Source organism: Aspergillus flavus, chromosome 1 (genome assembly GCF_009017415.1).
Source record: "Aspergillus flavus chromosome 1, complete sequence".
NCBI lineage: Eukaryota > Fungi > Ascomycota > Eurotiomycetes > Eurotiales > Aspergillaceae > Aspergillus > Aspergillus flavus.
This window is the reverse complement of record NC_092406.1, coordinates 2,934,195-2,952,164: the sequence shown is the minus strand read 5'-3', so window position 1 is coordinate 2,952,164 and position 17,970 is coordinate 2,934,195. Positions and strand designations below refer to the sequence as shown.

The following is a 17,970-nucleotide window of genomic DNA, read 5'->3' as shown; positions in this document are numbered from 1 at the left end:
GCCTAATCCTTAAGTAATTCGAATCCGACTCGATAGAGGTTCTTTTAATTTTAGGATGAAAAGAAATCTGAACTTGGATTAATATAGCTACATTTATTCAAGATCAACCATAGACGCCTTTCGCCGATTCCAACCCTAACTGCTGTTTGAAGCATTATGACATGTCAAATTCAACCTAATGTCGACTTGAACCCTTGATAGGCTTGTTCAATATCAAAGGACAACTCTCTTGCCTGATCCTCACTCAGTTCTTCTGTCGCACGCATCTGGTTCAATGTGATCAGCCACTGGATGATTTTGCCCCGGTTTTCGAAGTCCCCGTCTGTCACCTTATTGACGGACTGGATCACCTCGGAGAGCAGTGGGTGGAGCGCATCCTTCGACACCATATTCAGCTTTAACGCATCGAGGAAAGTGATGAAGTTCTCCGTGGCCGTCAGGATCAAGCTGCCTGAAGCACCTCCAGGAGGGCCTGCTGCCGGCCCCATATTAGCCGCTGGTGCGTTGTGACTGGCCTGCTCGACGGTCGCAGGAAGTCCGATACGAAGACGTTCGGTAGCACGGGGACATTCCAACTAGCGAAAGTAAGACGATCAGAACCGGTTGTCAATGTATAAGGTGGAAGAGAAGCAACACACCCCCCAGGTTCGCTTGAAGGTCTCCAGATCGACAAACTCGTTTGCGACAGTGTCGTCACCCAAACTAGACTTATACTGCTTCAGTAACCGAGCACACGTTTCTGTGTACTCCGCTTCCGTAACCACATCCTTAATGTAAGCCTTCTCGAGACCATCAAGCGTGACTATGATGCTGTAGATTTCAGCCAGCGACTCGTACAGATCGCGCTCGGCCGAGCTGGAGGCTAGTTTAACTTCCTGGCATGGGAGTTAGCCAGCTGCCCCGCAAGCAAGCTAGACCCCAGCATACCTCATCGAGATTGATGGACGCAGACAAGGCCGGGTTAGGAGTATAGCTGTAGGGAGTCGGCGCATACGCCAAAGGGCGCTGGGCATACATTGCGATTTGCAGGTCTTTCTTCTATACACAGTTTGCGACGGCCGATAACCAAAGTGACTCGGAGGGGAAGAAAAGGCGGTGGCCTAATTGGGCGATCGGCGCCGCCATTTTCTGCCGCATCGTCTTCTAAATTTTTTACCCAAAGAAAAAAAAAACTAGAGTCCCTTTCCATCTAGTGAAACATCTTTCACTTCCATTGATTTCCCCCATTTTGTACATTTGATCCCATCTGTACGGTCAGATTGGGACTTTGCGACACAATGGCCGGAAGTCAAAAGAAATCCACCAAGAAGTTCGAGAAGAAGCATTTGAAGGATGTCCTCGAACGGCGAAAGGCGGCTGCGAAAATCAAGCAGCGTAACCATCTGAAAGACAAACGCAAGGCCGATAATGCTAAGGCACGCGCCGACGCTCAGGATTCCGCAGACGAACATCCAGAAGAAACGAAGAAGCAGGATGCTTTCGCTCAAATGAATGTGGACGACTTCTTTTCGGGCGGTTTTGATATTGCGGACGCCGACGCCGGTCAGGCTAAGAAGGCTAAGAAGAAGGACGTTACCCCTAAGACTGGAAAGCGCAAGCGCACAGAAGAGCAGAAAGACGAGGATGAAGCTTCTGCAGCTTCAAGCAGCGGAGAGGAAGACGGTGTCCCATCGGACGACGAAGCTGCCTCGGACGCCAGTGGATCCGACGATTTCGAAGCGCACAAGGATCAGCTTGAAGCCTTGAAGGAGAAGGATCCGGAATTCTATAAATACCTTAAGGAGAACGATGCCGAGCTCCTGGACTTCGGCGACCATGGCGATCTCGCGGAAGTGGACGAGCTGAGTGAAGCGGAGGAAGAGCAACCGGCGAAGAAGAAAAAGAAGGCTGCCCGGGAGGAGGGAGACGAACAGACACCCGACAACACACTTACCATTGCTATGGTGAAGAAATGGCAAAAGTTGATGGAAGAGCAGAACTCGATAAGAGCAATGCGACAGGCTGTCCTCGCTTTCCGGTCTGCCGCCTATCTGAACGACGTTGAAGCCCAGGAGCAAAAATACTCTATCAGAGAATCTGACGTATACCATGAAGTTCTTGTTACCGCCCTTGGCTCTGTCCCTAGAGTTCTGTCGCATCATCTTCCCGTCAAGGAGACAGCCTCCGGCAAAGTCAAGGTGTCTATGGATTCGAAGAAGTTCAAGACGCTTACACCTCTTATCAAGTCCTATACCTCCTCCGTTCACCAATTGCTCACGAATTTGTCCGATGCACAGACACTGAAGCTCACACTCTCTTCTATTGAACCTATGCTCCCCTACCTACTTCAGTTCAGGAAGCTCCTGAAGGTTCTCATCAAAACCATTGTCGGTATCTGGGCCGATGTGTCCACAACAGAAGCCACACGTATCACCGGGTTCCTGCTGTTGCGCCGTCTCATGGTTATCGGAGACGCTGGGCTGAAGGAAACCGTCCTCAAGGCCACCTACGAGGGTGTTGTCAAGGGCAGCCGGAACACTACCGTCCACACTTTGGCCGGCGTGAACCTGATGAAGAACTCCGCCGCAGAGTTGTGGGGTATCGACCAGAACGTGTCCTACACCACGGGCTTCAACTTCATCCGCCAACTTGCCATCCATCTCCGTAGCAGCATCACAAACACCTCCAAGGAGTCCTACAAGACGATCTACAACTGGCAATACGTGCACTCACTTGACTTCTGGTCCCGCGTTCTCTCACAGCACTGCGATGGCCTCGCCGAAGCTAAAGCCGGCAAGCAATCCGCCATGCGCCCTCTCATCTACCCCGTCGTCCAGATCACCGTCGGCGCGATGCGACTCATCCCCACCGCAACATACTTCCCTCTCCGCTTCCAACTCACCCGCGCCCTCCTCCGTCTCTCCCGCTCCACAGGAACCTACATCCCACTGGCCCCACCCCTCCTCGAGGTCCTCAACCTCGCCGAGATGCGCAAGCCCCCGAAATCAAGCACCTTGAAACAACTCGATTTCAACACCGCCATCCGCGCCCCGAAATCCTACCTCCGCACTCGCGTCTACCAAGACGGCGTCGGCGAACAGGTCGCCGAGCTCCTCTCTGAGTTCTTCGTCCTGTGGACCAAGCACATCGCTTTCCCCGAACTCTCCGTCCCCATCGTGGTCTCCCTGAAGCGCTGGCTGAAACAGGTCAGCGCGCGTTCCGGAGGAAACAAGAACGCCAAGATTAACCAGATGATCCTCCTCTTGGTCCAGAAGGTCGAGGCCAACGCCCGCTGGATTGAAGAGCGCAGAAGCAGCGTCACTTATACCCCGCGCAACCGTGCGGAAGTGGAGAACTTCCTTAAAGATGTCGATTGGGAATCGACCCCGCTCGGTGCATTCGTTAAGTCTCAGCGGAAGATGCGTGAAGAGAAGGCTACCCTTCTTGAAGAGGCGAGACGTGAAGAAGAGAAACGGAGAGCCGAGGAGAAGGATGCTGATAAGGAAGATGTGACGATGGGTGGTTTCAGTGAGGGGGATGAGGGAAGCGATGATGCTGAGGATGGTGAGGATGCCTCCTCTGATGGTGAAGAAGAGGACGAAGAGGAGGAGGAAGATGAAGATGAGGTGGAGTTCGAAGAAGAGGAAGATTAGATGATGCTTTTATCTCCTTAACATTGTACTAGTGATGGCACTATTTCCCCCATATCTGGTTCTCGTTGTAGCTATTTAAGACATGTTTCTTTTACTTTGATGTCGACGTATACAAAAGTTGAAATGCTTAGGCACCATCTACGCAATGATGCATCTCGAATGCCAATAACATTTTATGCAATCAAAACTAATTCATAAATAAACTAGAACAAGAACTCAAAACTCGAAACTCGAAAAATAAGGCAAGAAAAAGACAGTACATGAAATCAGATAAAACAGACAAAGTACAAGATAAATCAAACAAAATTCCAATCTGTATGAAGAAACTTTTATACGGAAAACCGACAACCTTACCCATGCCACAATGCACCGAATTCACGATATCCACAAAGGTATAGAATTCCTAGTGGTGTCAATGTTACATAGGTAACGCACGGTACGATCCGTATGCCGTTAAGAGAATTTAGACAGCCCCAACAGGCATTTTGTCCACACCCCAAGCACGAGTTTTTTCCCGTCTCAGCGCAGCATCTTCCTCTTCAGCCCAGGCGAGGGAATCATTTGGTAACATGACAGCCTGATCGATAGCCACGGGAAGACCACGATGACGTCCACGGAGGGCAACCGCCGCCAGGATCAATTTGCTGATGGTGTGCCACCCGCTGCAAAAGGAGCTGTTCCTGCCGGGGATGCCGACGCTGACGCCGACGCAGCCGTAGGCGGAAACAACTTCAAAGATGATGTTGAAGGTGGAGTAGCTGACAGGATCGCGATTGAAATTGGGCGATTCGGCGATGGAAATGAAGAGGACTGCTAGGGCAATCCACCAGATATCGTGGCTTAGTTGGGAACGCAGTTGTTGGTGGACGAAGTAGCTGCGCGAAACTTCGGCGCTGGGGACGTCCTGTCGTCCGAGGAGGTGGTGTCGCACAAGACTCATGAAGAGGCCTGGTTTGGCTTGGCCTTCGGACTCAGATTCCGGGTCATCGTGGGCGTAGATGCCCAGGGAGCGTTCTTCGTAGACGTTGGTGTTTCTCATGGTCACCAGTACGGGGAATGCCGACACGTACATCATGAGAACGTATAGAACGAGTAACCCTTGTCGGAGTCCGGATATGGTTACTACGTAAAATCCTCCAGAGCGTACGGCTGCAATTTGTCAAACGTTAGAGACATAAAAGGCTTAGTTGGTTATGGGAATTAGAAGTGAAATCCATACCTAACGCTTGGAACAAGCCATCCAGGACTCGATAGCCTGGTGGCAACTGCTCGATTTCTTGATTTCCGATCGCAAGTATTTCGAAACCGGCCCAATCAATAGCATTCAAGACAATGATGGTTCCTAGCAGATACCATGTGTGGCGTCTCGGGAAAAGGTTCGTATATACCTACCCAATTAGCAAATGTGCCCCTACTGGCTGCCTTCCACATACATACCCTTCGAGGATGGTCCAGGATAAAGTCTAGAGTAACTTCCCATGTCTTCCATGCCGGTTGGTCTGGAATCATACATCTCATAGACCAAATTATAAACCTCAGGAAGCAGGGGTAGAGGGTGTTCCCGGCGAGGATTAGCAACCCCATAGTGAGAAGTGGGTACACACTACCACGGTCAGTACATTTCAAGACATTAAAACGTTGATGAGACACTTACTTCTTTTGCAGTGCAGTCATATTGGCATCCAAAAGGGACATACCGCTGTTCACAAATGCAGAAACAGCGAAGAACGCGCCTGTCCAGAAAGGCGACAGACCATTCTCCCGAGATATATCTGGATGATTCGCTTCGAGCCATCCTCCTACGCCGATCATACCGATGATCAAGAACATCAGCCAGTAGACGGCGACTATAACTGCCAAGAACGAAACTGCCTTGTATTCAACTCCGCCAAGTCTCTCGCGTTCGTCGGGGGTGAGCCCATAAAACTGGGAGTTTCGGGAGATGAAGCCTCTGGACGCGAAATACTTTTGCGTCCCTTGGATTATGCCCTTCAGCCGTAATATGTCACTCTCCTCTCGCAGAGGCAGGTTGGGAATAGCATCTTTCGGATGATTATTCAGATCAGGCCGAGCGCCAACGCCCACCATAGGGAACACTCGGTGGCTTTGATGGTGTGAGCGTCTTCGTGCACCAATAGTTATCTGATCATCTTCAGCCCAGTGTATATGGTCATCACTGGTCAAATCAGTTGAGTTCTCTACGGGACTGACTTCAGTCATCCCGGGGGCCTTGTCGCCATGACCGGCATTCATGTTTGAGGGCTGCACATTGACAACCTTGAAGTCCGCTTCATCTAGCGGAACGTTTAGATCAGATGTGGGACGAGACTCCCTATATTGAGCCAATCTATTTGAAATGCCTTTGAATTTCGATTCAAAAGCCCTCTTCCTCACAAATAGAACAGTGATCGAGATGAGAATAGCGTGCCCCAACATCAGGAGCGCGAAAAGGATAGCCTGCTGGAAAGTATTCAATGAAGATAAATCCACCTAGCGAAAGTATTACTAAATGCATCAAGCAGATGGAAAGCTAGCCCGAGCGGCTGATGTCTTTGACGTGAAGAGAGGCATACAGTGTTCAGTCCAGCGCCTGTAATGGCGCTAACACACATAAACAGCGCATCAGCGTAGGAGACACTACGGAGCGGGTTCGAAGCTCCCCAAAATATGACACTGCAGACCAATGATGTTACGATAAAATAAGCATAGTGTAGCGTGATAAAATTGAAAGGCGGTACCACCGCCATAATAATCCGACCAAGAGGCCGAAGCCAGCCTCGTGCTACATTTGTCGCAAAGGTCAGCGAGGTTCAATCGAATTGGTCGAGCTATAACAGAGCCGACACCAAGCCCACGAACAGGCGGAAGAAGAAAGGAGAGAAGGTACGAACAGGTGACCATCCTCAGTGGGCACAATGTATCCGATTGACCCGGCATGCGAGGGGGTCAGATAATGCAGCTGCAGTATGATAGTCGACGTTTCGGGAAGCCTCTAAGGCTTCAGATAGTGAATTGATAAAGCCGATTCTGTTGCAAAAATGGGGCGCACACCGCTACCCGCAAGGATGCTGATGAAATCTCTGATCTATCTTTAGTCTTGTTCGATAATGCATTTCGGTTTCGGATGAAAAACGACGAGACGTGATTGTTAATGACGACGTAAGAAAGTCGATCAGTATGGTGTAAGTTTGAGAATGCGTTTGCTGGTAATATAGCTATTTGTAGTTGAGTTGGAAACTATGGATGTATAGGGTGTAAAAGTCAGGCGGATCGGGATAGACGGTGTCAAAGATTTCTCTCACGGTTTGATTTCTGTGAGCTAAATTCTTAATTGAGGATCAAACGGGGGTAAAAGCGTGTGTTATTCCATTTCAACTGAGCCTTGCGTGGCGACTAATGATCAAGTGTAAATAAGTAAGTAGTTAGTGAGATGAAAGAAAGATGATGGAGGGGGGGGAAAAGAATACAGAAAATACTTAAAACCGGGAAAAAAGAAGCGGTGGGACGGAACCAATCAACGGGCTGCCGATCTGCACGCTTAACCTGTCTTGGCGTGATTCTGATAAGGCGATAACCTTTTTTGGATTATAGGGCTGGCGGAATTACCGCATTGGACCCCATTGCATCCTGTCAGAAATTCTACAAGGTTCATGGTACTTTTTTTTTACCAATATAAATATTTTTTTCTTTTTCTTTTTGCCTTAAAGAAAAAAAAAATTACGCACATGACGCCGTTCCTACATAGGATCAACTTGCTCCTCTCGGATCCAGTGACCACTTTTCCCCCCTTTCTTTTCAAGAAGTTTCACTCCATCAACCACCATTCCCTTATCAACTGCCTTCAGCATATCATACACCGTTAACGCAGCTCCCATGGTCGCGGTCATCGCCTCCATTTCCACCCCCGTGCGGCCAAGGCAACTCACGGTGGCCATTACGCACATCGCCCCGTATTTCAGGGACGGATCGGTGTCTTTCGGAGAGGGCAAGGGGTCGACGAGCGTGACATCCACCTCAACCCCTGTAATTCCAATGCCTGGATGACACAAGGGAATAATATCCGGTGTCTGCTTGGCAGCCATAATACCAGCAATACGTGCGACACTGAACACATCACCCTTTCGTGTCCCGCGCCCCTCTCGAAGCAGCTCCCACGGGCGGGACTTAGAAAAGCGCACAAGGCATGTCGCTGTTGCGGAACGTTCAGTAACAGCCTTTTGGCTGATCTTAGTCATATGAACATTTTGCGAGGTGTTGAGATGAGGTAGATCCGGGTCAGAATCCGTAGGAAGTGACGTCGCAGTTCCCTGGCGTTTTAAATCGGACGGTTCCGTCTCAGATGAGACATTCCTACCATCCCCATGGTAATAACGAACTTGGCCCGGACGAGGCGAGCTGGACTGAAGCAAGTGTCTCGGGATACTGGACCATGGCCTTTTTCCCGCGGATGTCGCCCATTTTCTAGACTGTTCTGAGCCTGTCAGTGTCCTCATGGGTCCATTATCTAGATCCCACCTATCAGCATCGCTCTCGACAGCCAAGGTCGTAAATACAAAAGCTCACGGCAGCTGAGCCACCACCCGTTGGAATACCAATGGAACGAAAAGAAACCCCAGCTTATGCATTAATCATGATTCGTAATATCACATGAATTCGCCAGACAGTCGTGAGAGGAAAGAAAAGGAGGTTGCGCCTACCCACCAATGAGAATCATCGGCCTATTCTTCATGTTCTCCAACTCGCCCATCCCAGCATGCTTGGCCTTCTTTCGTTTGACAGCCATGCCAATAATTTCAAGAAGCTCTCGTTCTCTTTCATCGACCAGTCCGCCCTCCTCATTAATACGAGCGGCCTTGTCCGCAGCCTCAAGTAGTTGTAATTTATTCATTGTAGCCTCATCGATGGGCTCTCCATTGTTGGCTTTCCGGATGGTGTCACGTAACGATACCTCGGCATTGCCGAACAGGCAGACCTTCAAGTTTCCGTCGGATGTGATGCGTAGACGATTGCAAGTGCCACAGAAATTATGTGTCATGCTAGTGATAAACCCAACGCGACCTTGAAATCCAGGTACCCGATACGTTTTACTAGTGTCATTTTTATGATCCACCACCTTTTCCAGGGTTGGATACTTCTCTCGGATGACCGTCAACATCTCCTGATATGATAGCATCTTCTTCTGGTTCCACCGGTTGCCATCAAATGGCATGTACTCAATAAATCGCACTTCGATAGGGCTATCACGGCCCATCTCAACGAACGGGATGATCTCCCGGTCATTGACCCCCCGCATTACCACACAGTTCACTTTCAATTTTATCCCTGCCCCCATCTTATTTAGTTCCAAGATTTTATCAATACTTTTCATCACAGCATCGAACCCCTTCCTCCTCGTCATGATTTGGAACTGGAAGGGATCTAAAGTATCGAGACTGAGGTTTACCCCAGTCAGACCTGCCTCAACCATAGGTTCCAGTTTTCGGTGTAACGAGATTCCATTGGTTGTCAGGCATAGCTCTCGAAGCCCGTTGCGTCGTAGATCGCCGATGGACTGCATCAAAGGGACAATATCCTTTCGGACAGTAGGTTCACCGCCTGTTAAGCGGATCTTCGTTACCCCTTGCGAGACGAAAAGGGAGGACAGGTAAACTATCTCGGGGGACGTGAGCAGGCGAGCCGGTGGCGAAAGCTCTATGCCTTCTTCCGGCATACAGTACACACATCGGAGGTTGCAACGCTCGGTGATGCTGATTCGGAGATAGTCATGTTGGCGGTTGAAGGTATCCGTCAAGAAGTCGGAAAATGGTTTCGCGGTTTTCAAGGCAGTCCATCGCGGGGAAGGTTTTTGGGTCGAGGTTTCAGAATTGGGGAAATAAGTGGCGGGGAGAGGTTTCGTGTCATTCTTTCCATTCTCTGCCGGTGAGGAGGCCGTACTATACTGCGAAGCTGCCTTGTTCCTGCCAGACCCTATCTGTCGGAGGTAGGTGCGGGGATACCGCCGAAGGGATGGTAGAGAGGCCGTCAACCCGCGTCGCGACAGTAAGAATCCAGTCATCATGAGCAGGGATTGGGGCGAAACGGAGACGCAAGCCCAACTGTTTCCGGCATATCAATAAATAAGTTTGAACGGGGGAGTGGTGGGCATTTGGGTCTTAAAGGGAGAAATCTATGGGTAAGGGAAGGAGGGGAATGGATCCCAAGAAAGCTTGCTTATCATCATCGAGTCATCCCGTGGCATTTCATTCGCTGGCAGGCTGCTTCTCCGCAGAACTAACTTCATTCGGACATGCCCGCCTTGAAGTTCACCGGGAATGTAACCGCGTCTAACCGAGTTGGGAAGTACTACCACGAGGAGTCTAGTGGGTTTCAATTACAGCTAGAATATACTCCGTAGAGACCCGTGAATTCAACGCCCTCAACTGAAAGGGTACATTGGTTAGTGTGAAGAAATCATCGGGCTGACATGCTAAAAAAGGGCTCAAAGAACACATTCATGACCTCAGCCGCGATGGTACGTGAGGCTGACACGCGTATCTTTTTTCTTTCACTGTGAGGAAAGTCATTAACTCTGCTTCTTGGGAGGGGTTCCTTTCTTTACCAGCAGACACCATAGAACTTATCGTCTCCTATATGACCTTCTTGGATCGTTTCCGACTCAAAATGTCAGGGAACCCTTCCCTCGCCGCTTTGATTCTACCGTTCCCCGACCGTTTTTCCAAACATGCCTTGCACAACTAGCGGGGCCACGAGGGAACTGTCAAGATTCTGCTCGATAGAGGTGCCGAATGCCTCATGACTCTTGTCCAGGTGCAAAGTGCCTGGTGGCAAAAGAGGGACATACGAACATCTTCAAACTCCTGGTCTTGAAGGATGCTGAAGACTATTTTGTGGACTCATGCATTCAACTTGATAAAGGAGTCCATATCAACTCTTCACCTACGCAGCCTAATCCAACACAACATGACCTAAGGTGGTGTTGATTGCAGTTTGCCATTTGTGGTAGGAATTATAATTTTGTCAAATTCTTGTTAGAAAACGACATGATGCCTCACTATCATATTCAACACAGAACAACGGCCTTAACTCTTGCTTCTAAGCGTCGTTGTGCGGACATAGTCAAGCTACTTCTGAAGACCCGATTTGATGTCTCAGCACGACTACAGGGGAAATCTGCGATACAGCTAGTTGCAAGATACGGCTACGCAGAGGTGATAGCTTTGCTTCTGGATGCCGGGGCAGAAGTGGGTTCGTCTGATCTTCTGGATGTGACATGCAGCGGCTCTACAGCAGCGGTATCACTCTGTCTTGACAAGGGTCGGATATATGAGAAAAGGCTTATATTTCAGAAGAAACACAGGTTCATCTTGCAGTCCGCCATGGTCATCCAGAGATCGTCCGTGTCCTTCTCAAATCTGGTACAAAAACTGAAGTAATGAACCATTAGGGGTACACACCCATGGCATTTGCAATTGGACTCAATCAAGAGAAGTGCATAAACAAGTACGGCGCTGACATCGAATTTGTATCCCTGAACTGGACAGAACGTCGTGAAAATTCACTGTGGTGTGCGATTGACTGCAATAAGGCCCATCTGATACCTTTGCTTTTTCAGCATCGTTCAAACATAGAAGCGGAAGCTTACGAGTGCAAGAGGCTCCTTCACCGGGCAGCTATGCAGGGAAACGTTGCAGCGCTTGAAACTCTCCTCACTTCTGGCGCTAAAAAAAAATGCCAGATATGCATGGGAACAAGCAGCCCTGCATCATGCAGCCCTAGAAGGTGCCACTGTTGCAATACTTACGCTCCTGCGGTAGGGTCTAGATATTCACGCCCGAGATAAACATGGCCAAACACTGCTACACAAGGCCTCATTTACAAGGATTCCTCTACAGTTAGCGACTTATTGGTGAGCCATGGTGCCGGTCTCTTCCTTGATTTTCTTCTCTAGAAGTCGATGACGATTGAATTTCGATGTGGAGTGGTAATCTATCCCAGGGACAGGATGATAACAGATTGATCAACATAACCCTATTGGGTTGTACAGTCATTGGGATTTTCGAGTAAGTTTAACTGTCAGCACCTCGAGCACCAGAGATATTCATGGGGTACATTCTATGAAATAATCGTTGGTCATGAGGGGATTTAGATACATGAACCGATGCAATGAAGCTAGTCCAATTCAAGCAGGATAAAGTGCAGAAGGCCGACACTTAGTGGAGTGGTCAATCCATGGCACTTGGGATCATACAGGCAACAAGCCATATCCAGACAGGAGCATATTATACTTCCCTATCACAAGATTCGGATATATTCCTGGCTGAACTTAAAAGAGTGCCCATGAAGTCGCGAATGGGTCAGCTGGTCCGTTTGTGATCGGCATAACTAAATACGAGGTACCTGTCTCTCTGATGAATGAGAAAAAGGAAGGATGCTGCTTAATCGACGCGAAGGACTTGAGCCGCGGATCAAGCAGTCCAGACATGGCTGCCTTCGGCCGATCACAGCCCGGAATCAATAGAGACGCCTCTAATCTTTATGCTGACCCCCTGAAACGATTGTCAAAATCATGAGAACCAGAAGTCTGGCCTTTTCTTGAAACCAAAAGCTTCTTATTTTGCAATAATTTTCTGTTTCAGCTTGATATAGTTCCCTCCCACGTCCAACACATGGAGTTGACGCCTCTTCGACGAGATGCGGAGCCACTGATGCATTCTGGCGATAATGCAAGCAAGAACAAAGATTATCATGGATTCAGACATCCAGACATTCAATCAGACTGGAACAAGCCGAAGTCATTTAAAGAACGGTTCGCTGGTTGGAGGCGCACACTTTTGGTAGGATGTGTGATTTCCGTGGTTGTGCATGTCTTCAATCTAGGCTTTGCCTTATGGGCCGTTCAGCATCGCCATGTTCAAAACGGCCAAGGAGTCCTCTACGCGGGGGACTGTAAGAAGGTCCGGAACGCTGGTATAGGCTTTCATTTGATGATTAACATTTTAAGAACTGCTCTCTTGGGTGCAAGCAACTACTGTATGGTAGGCTTGAGACACTTTTAACTTGGTACGCATACGCAAACTCACTATAACACAGCAAGTTTTGGGTGCACCAACGAGGACAGAGGTCGATACAGCTCACCAAAACGGACAATGGCTCAACATTGGTGTATTGAGTGTGCGGAATTTGTCCGAAATAGCCAAGAAACGGTTCTGGCTGTGGATGTGTTTAGCCTTCTCTCTTCCTCTCCATCTGATGTCAGCGCCTTGCTTCATCCCGTTCACAATTTGCCTTGTAAGTTCCAATTAATAATGAAGCCCTAGGTATAATCCTAGCGTTTTCTCATCAGTATCCGCCAACGCTTATGATGTCTTTGCCGCAAACGGTTCACCGAATGACACGGCTGTTCGGTTATAGAATCGGACTTTGGGGATGACGTGCACCGGCAAGCAATTCTCAGGCTCCATACGAAAGCACAAAACGGCACTCTATACCGACTTGAGAATTCCGCTTGTGTTACTGCGTATACCACTGCATTTCAGTCGACATATGGCAGTCTCATTTTAGTGACAGGCAACGCCACTCCCGCCGATCATTTCAACCTTGTGTCTACGCAACAGGTCTTTAAAACCAACGTAGCCGCTGTCGGTGCAAGTGGGTATAACTGGATATGTGAAGACTTGGAATATCATCAATATGAGTGGCAATTAACTTCATGCATCACTTCTCTATCACAAGTCCAAGCTCGAGTAGCAGAAAACAATTGGACCGTGGGCGGGTACAAACCAGAGTACTGCCTTGTTGAGGAGCTTACTCCACATTGCAAGCTACAGTACAGTTTGTATTTGGTGGTCATTGTGATCGCATTTAATACTGTGAAGGCCATAGTATTATGCTATGTCGCTTTCAACTCGAAGGACTCTCCCCTTCTTACCACTGGTGATGCAGTTTCATCTTTCTCAAGGGCACCTGACCAATACTCGCAAGGCATGTGTCTATTGTCTATGGAATCTGTAAGGCAATCAGCCAAATCCAGCAGAACCATGACCTTCGATACAAACCCGAGAAGATGGCGGTCGGCTATGTCTCGCAGGAGATGGTCACTTGGGATCACATGTTCAGTACTCGACCCCATATCTGTCTAGTTCTCTCTCTGGCAATATCCCTCATATATTGCTAGCAAAAATGAATTGACAAATAACATCTAGCTATTCAATTGCTCTTGCAGCCTGCGTCACCCTACTTGTGCTCGGATTATTTCTCTTATTCGACTCAACTGGAATCTGGAGTGTCGGGTTAGGGCACTCAAACACTGATCTCTTCTGGGGGATACACGATTTCGTCAGTGGTGGCCAATAGCCTAGTGGCAAACTTACCCCAACTTATTTTCTCCATGCTATATTTTGCATGCAACGGTCTTATTACGACCATGGCCCTAGCCCATGAATGGAGTCAATATGCAATCCAGCGGAAAGGACTGCGTGTCTCTGCCGAGCCAATGGGCTCACCACGAAGCACGTACTTCCTCTCTCTACCCTATCGCTACGCCATTCCTTTCATTATCCCGTCGACGCTCGTGCACTGGCTCATCTCCGAGAGCCTTTTCCTTGTCATGATTGAAGCGTACACGGTGGGTATGGAGCGAGATCCCACCAACGATATAATAACCTGTGGGTATTCGGCAGTCGCCATTGTTGCAACCGTTTCGGTTGGAGCTGTCGCCCTTGGTGCTCTTATCGGATTGAGCTTCAAACGGTTCAAGTCTGGAATGCCGGTCACCGGGAGCTGTAGTCTGGCTCTTGCAGCCTCGTGTCATGCCAATACGAGTCCAGCGGACCTTTCTCGGGAAGATGAATCAAGTGTTGCCGCTTCAATGGGGTGAGGTGGGAGGGAGGGGACCCGTGAGGCATTGCACCTTTTCAAGTGCAGAAGCGCAAATTCCACAGCATGGCTGGGTTTATCAATAAGGTACATATTCAAATAGCGAAATAATCTGTCTCTACGGTGCTAAAAGTGGCTGTCTAGTTGCATGTAGCAGATCTTACAGTTCCACAAACAAGCTTTTTTTCTTTGCTCGTTAAGTTCCTCTTGCGTCTTTTGGTGACTCCCTCTCTGGTGAATTTCATCTCCACGTCCATTTCATGCTTCGAGAAACGGCAGCCTATGAATATATATAGAAATTATATGCGACAATAACAATTCTGTCTCATATATAAAAAGGCCCGGAAGAGTAATTTGAATAACTACCCCTGCGCCGGAAGCATCTTCTGCACACGTTTCACCAAGCTCTGTTCAAACTGCTCTACCCCTTTGTTCTGTTCCTTGAGCTTTCCGCCCTTCAGGACATACACAGCTCGCCTTCGGCTCTGAGACTCGTCCATCTCGTCGTCAATACCCTCAAAGTCATCGTCCAGTTGATGTTCCTCGTCACGTTTGCCTTCTATGACCGAACGGACCAGGAACCGATCATGTGATACTAAGAGAATCGCCCCGTTGAAAGAAGATAGCGCAGATGCGAGGGCTGTAACAGTATGGAAATCCAGATGGGTAGTGATTTCGTCTAAGACGAGCAAATGTGGAGAATTCCAAATGACTTTCGCCAATGCTAAACGGACCTGTTACCGAATTTAATTAGCATACGTTTGATCATGGGTATTTATACTTCTTTTGTGCTCACAAGTTGACCGCCGGATAGACGAGACACAGGTACATCGGAGGCGATTCGGCCCTGGAGACCCAAGCTTGATAGCAAACCCCTCAGGTGACCTTCACTCATTGTCCCATCAGTTTCCTTAGCCATAAGGCCTAATGCGGTTAAGTTAGGGTCAGTTTGACCCTGTTCTTGCAGGTCCTCTATTGAGTGCTGTGCATAGTAGCCGAGCTTTAGTCTCGAATGTGTTGATATCTTTCCCTTAGTCGGCAACGCATTTCCAACAAGGAGACGGATTAATGTGGACTTTCCGCATCCATTGAGACCCATGAGGCCAACTCGATCCCCCATATGCATGACAAGGTCCACTCCATCCAATACTGGTGCTCCATTCGGCTTATACTTGAAAACAATCCCTTCCGCAGAAATAAGCGGGCCTGGATACCGCAGCTCCGTGGCGTCAGGTAGGATCAATGAAGTACCCTTTTCGTCTGTCGGGACCTCGATCTCTTCTCGAGAACTCGAATGCCATCCAGCTCGGTCTCGATTCAGTTTGAACCGCCCTCCTGTCGCACTCACTTGGACGCCCATCCTGTCATCCAGTTTCTTTTGCCGCGACTTAGCCATACGCAATTTGTTATCATCATTTGTTTTCTTCCCTGTCTTGGTTGTTTCACGAATGGTTGCTTCCATGTGAGCAATCTGGCGCTCTTGTGCCTCCTTCATACGACCCCAGTACAACTTTTGTTCTTCAAAATCTTTCTCGTAGGCCGACAAATTACCTTTGAAGTATGTGAGCTTCTGATCCCTTAGAATGATGATCTCTTCGCAGACGGCATTTACGAAGTCCCTATCGTGGGAAACCAAGATTATAGTGGTCTGTGACGTGTCCTTCAGCTGCCGGAGATAGTTCTCAAGCCAAACTACTCCTAGCAAGTCCAAGAAATTTGTCGGTTCATCGAGGATCATGAAATCTGGGCTCTGGATAAGGACACTTGCCAGCATGCATCGCATACGCCAGCCTCCGGATAAGGTTAGGAATGGTTTATCGAACGTGGTCTCGTGGAAGCCTAAACCAATCAGAATTTGACGCGCCTGTTGTTCAATATCGACCACTTTCATCTAGTTGCGTAGAACTCAGTGGCTGTCAAAATGTTCTCGATCACTTCTGTACTTACAGCCTCGAATTGAGCTTGAAGGTCTTGCAGTGTATCTACCGCAGCCTGCGTGTCTTCTTGGACTGTATCGGCATCGATTAATTCTTTCTCCTGGTTCAGTCTATAAAAATCAGATAGTGCACAAAATCTGTCAACCGGAGCGACTTACATTTCTAGTGAGGCTTGGAACTTGTCCTCGGCAGCTTTGAGGTCCTTCCGCGCCTGTAGGCCCCTGGCTCCGCTCTTCAAGCTCGCATTCTTCTGGGCGAGAAACAGCTCTTTTTCAGCCTTGTCATGACGGACTTTGCGAATAGCGCTGACCGGTTGCATCGGGTCCTCTGTCTCGAAGGCCTTGGACAGGACTTGTATATAATATTATCAGACCCGAGGTGGAAAGTCAACAAATCCAGTAGATTAATAGGTGGCTTACAGTTCATCTTCTGAACCACTTCATTCCGGGAATGATCACTGCTCAAAACATATTGAAGGACTGTCTTGTGTTTGTTTTCTGCTTCCTCGGCGGCAAAGTCCTTGACGTCCTCTTCCGACGCGGTCTCTGTCTGTTGCAAGATAGCTATCCGTGTCGAATGTGGAATACCAGGGACGAGTTTGTCTGCCATAGCTCGTAAGAGCGCTGCAGGTAACATATATTAGCCTAACCACGTCACAAACCTTTATATCATTGCTTTTCTCCTTTGCATGGTATATACGGAAGCAATGCTTACTTGACTTTCCGGTCCCATTCCGACCTATCAGCCCATAGTGTACGCCTGCCTTCAGCCGCAGATGAGCATCTGAGATAAGTTCTCTTGTATCTGGCTTTCCCTTGGTTTTCCCTCTGGGCTTCGGCTTCGAAGGATCCTCCGGAGTATCCCGTGATGAAGAGACGGCGATGGTGAGGCCCTCTACATCAATCTTTGGTGTCACAGCATTAGTCCACGCCGGTAAAGAGAGATCTTGCAGCGGAGTACCTCCTGAGTTGGCCTATCATCAAGCAGATGGAACCGAGTCTGTTTGCAAGTTGCGAGAATGGACGACTTCATGTTCAAAGTAGTTATCAGACGTCGAGTATTTCAATCAAACACGCAAGCGGTAGGAATAAGTTCAAAGGAGACTTTGATGGAGGACATATATCATTGATGAAAAGGACAATCTCATTACTACACATGTTACCCTACATCTGATATAAAGTAACAGGTCTGTGGGAAATTAAGGCCCAACTCGTAAGGGGTTACATTGAGATAAGTAGTGCATTCTTTGGTGCAAACATAATGGATAAAACTTCATTCTCCACAAGGGATACTGAGTCACTTGGACGGTCATAGTGAGAAACGTTGTCCCAGAAAGCAGGAGAGAGAACGTCGGAGTCCCGAAAAGGAATAGCCGCTTCCTATTGGCCTGAGGAATCAACTGGTGGCTCAGGCTCGTATTGCTCGCAACGATATGATGGTGAGCATTTTGCCGAGGTCATCAATGCGCTTTTTATGTGGCAATGTGGACACCATGACTCATCCATGAGTCATGGTATTGATTGGTT

General features: G+C 48.6%; 7 protein-coding genes across 7 annotated transcripts; 3 read left to right on the top strand and 4 right to left on the bottom strand.

The window, feature by feature from the left end:
• Nucleotides 1-170: 170 nt before the first annotated feature.
• Nucleotides 171-1,017, bottom strand: F9C07_1099 (vacuolar sorting protein; the record flags this gene model as incomplete). Its single annotated transcript, XM_041288423.1, has 3 exons — nucleotides 171-575; nucleotides 639-875; nucleotides 928-1,017. 3 exons carry the CDS (start codon nucleotides 1,015-1,017, stop codon nucleotides 171-173), a joined length of 732 nt encoding a protein of 243 aa, XP_041140859.1.
• A 260-nt stretch (nucleotides 1,018-1,277) lies between these two features.
• F9C07_1098 (putative ribosome assembly protein Noc2) lies at nucleotides 1,278-3,632 on the top strand (the record flags this gene model as incomplete). Its single annotated transcript, XM_041284117.1, has 1 exon — nucleotides 1,278-3,632. One exon carries the CDS (start codon nucleotides 1,278-1,280, stop codon nucleotides 3,630-3,632), a length of 2,355 nt encoding a protein of 784 aa, XP_041140860.1.
• A 463-nt stretch (nucleotides 3,633-4,095) lies between these two features.
• F9C07_1097 (putative potassium transporter) lies at nucleotides 4,096-6,379 on the bottom strand (the record flags this gene model as incomplete). Its single annotated transcript, XM_041288424.1, has 5 exons — nucleotides 4,096-4,781; nucleotides 4,852-5,020; nucleotides 5,070-5,235; nucleotides 5,287-6,122; nucleotides 6,206-6,379. The coding sequence occupies 5 exons, from the start codon at nucleotides 6,377-6,379 to the stop codon at nucleotides 4,096-4,098; spliced, it is 2,031 nt and encodes a 676-aa protein (XP_041140861.1).
• A 705-nt stretch (nucleotides 6,380-7,084) lies between these two features.
• F9C07_2279402 (molybdopterin cofactor) lies at nucleotides 7,085-9,870 on the bottom strand. Its single transcript, XM_071510366.1, has 2 exons — nucleotides 8,334-9,870; nucleotides 7,085-8,136 (listed from the first exon to the last, which is right to left on the bottom strand). Exons 1-2 carry the CDS (start codon nucleotides 9,688-9,690, stop codon nucleotides 7,370-7,372), a joined length of 2,124 nt encoding a protein of 707 aa, XP_071365765.1. The 5' UTR covers nucleotides 9,691-9,870; the 3' UTR covers nucleotides 7,085-7,369.
• An 802-nt stretch (nucleotides 9,871-10,672) lies between these two features.
• F9C07_1095 (ankyrin repeat-containing domain protein) lies at nucleotides 10,673-11,472 on the top strand (the record flags this gene model as incomplete). Its single annotated transcript, XM_071507525.1, has 2 exons — nucleotides 10,673-10,877; nucleotides 11,174-11,472. The coding sequence occupies 2 exons, from the start codon at nucleotides 10,673-10,675 to the stop codon at nucleotides 11,470-11,472; spliced, it is 504 nt and encodes a 167-aa protein (XP_071365764.1).
• An 826-nt stretch (nucleotides 11,473-12,298) lies between these two features.
• F9C07_2199713 (uncharacterized protein) lies at nucleotides 12,299-14,593 on the top strand (the record flags this gene model as incomplete). The annotated part of the gene is made up of 7 exons (XM_071509464.1): nucleotides 12,299-12,667; nucleotides 12,723-12,883; nucleotides 12,950-13,011; nucleotides 13,044-13,770; nucleotides 13,835-13,927; nucleotides 13,986-14,452; nucleotides 14,487-14,593. The coding sequence occupies 7 exons, from the start codon at nucleotides 12,299-12,301 to the stop codon at nucleotides 14,591-14,593; spliced, it is 1,986 nt and encodes a 661-aa protein (XP_071365763.1).
• Nucleotides 14,594-14,869: 276 nt separating this feature from the next.
• Nucleotides 14,870-17,080, bottom strand: F9C07_1093 (putative ABC ATPase; the record flags this gene model as incomplete). The annotated part of the gene is made up of 5 exons (XM_041288426.2): nucleotides 14,870-15,241; nucleotides 15,304-16,398; nucleotides 16,455-16,554; nucleotides 16,603-16,795; nucleotides 16,864-17,080. 5 exons carry the CDS (start codon nucleotides 17,078-17,080, stop codon nucleotides 14,870-14,872), a joined length of 1,977 nt encoding a protein of 658 aa, XP_041140864.2.
• Between the last annotated feature and the right edge of the window lie 890 nt (nucleotides 17,081-17,970).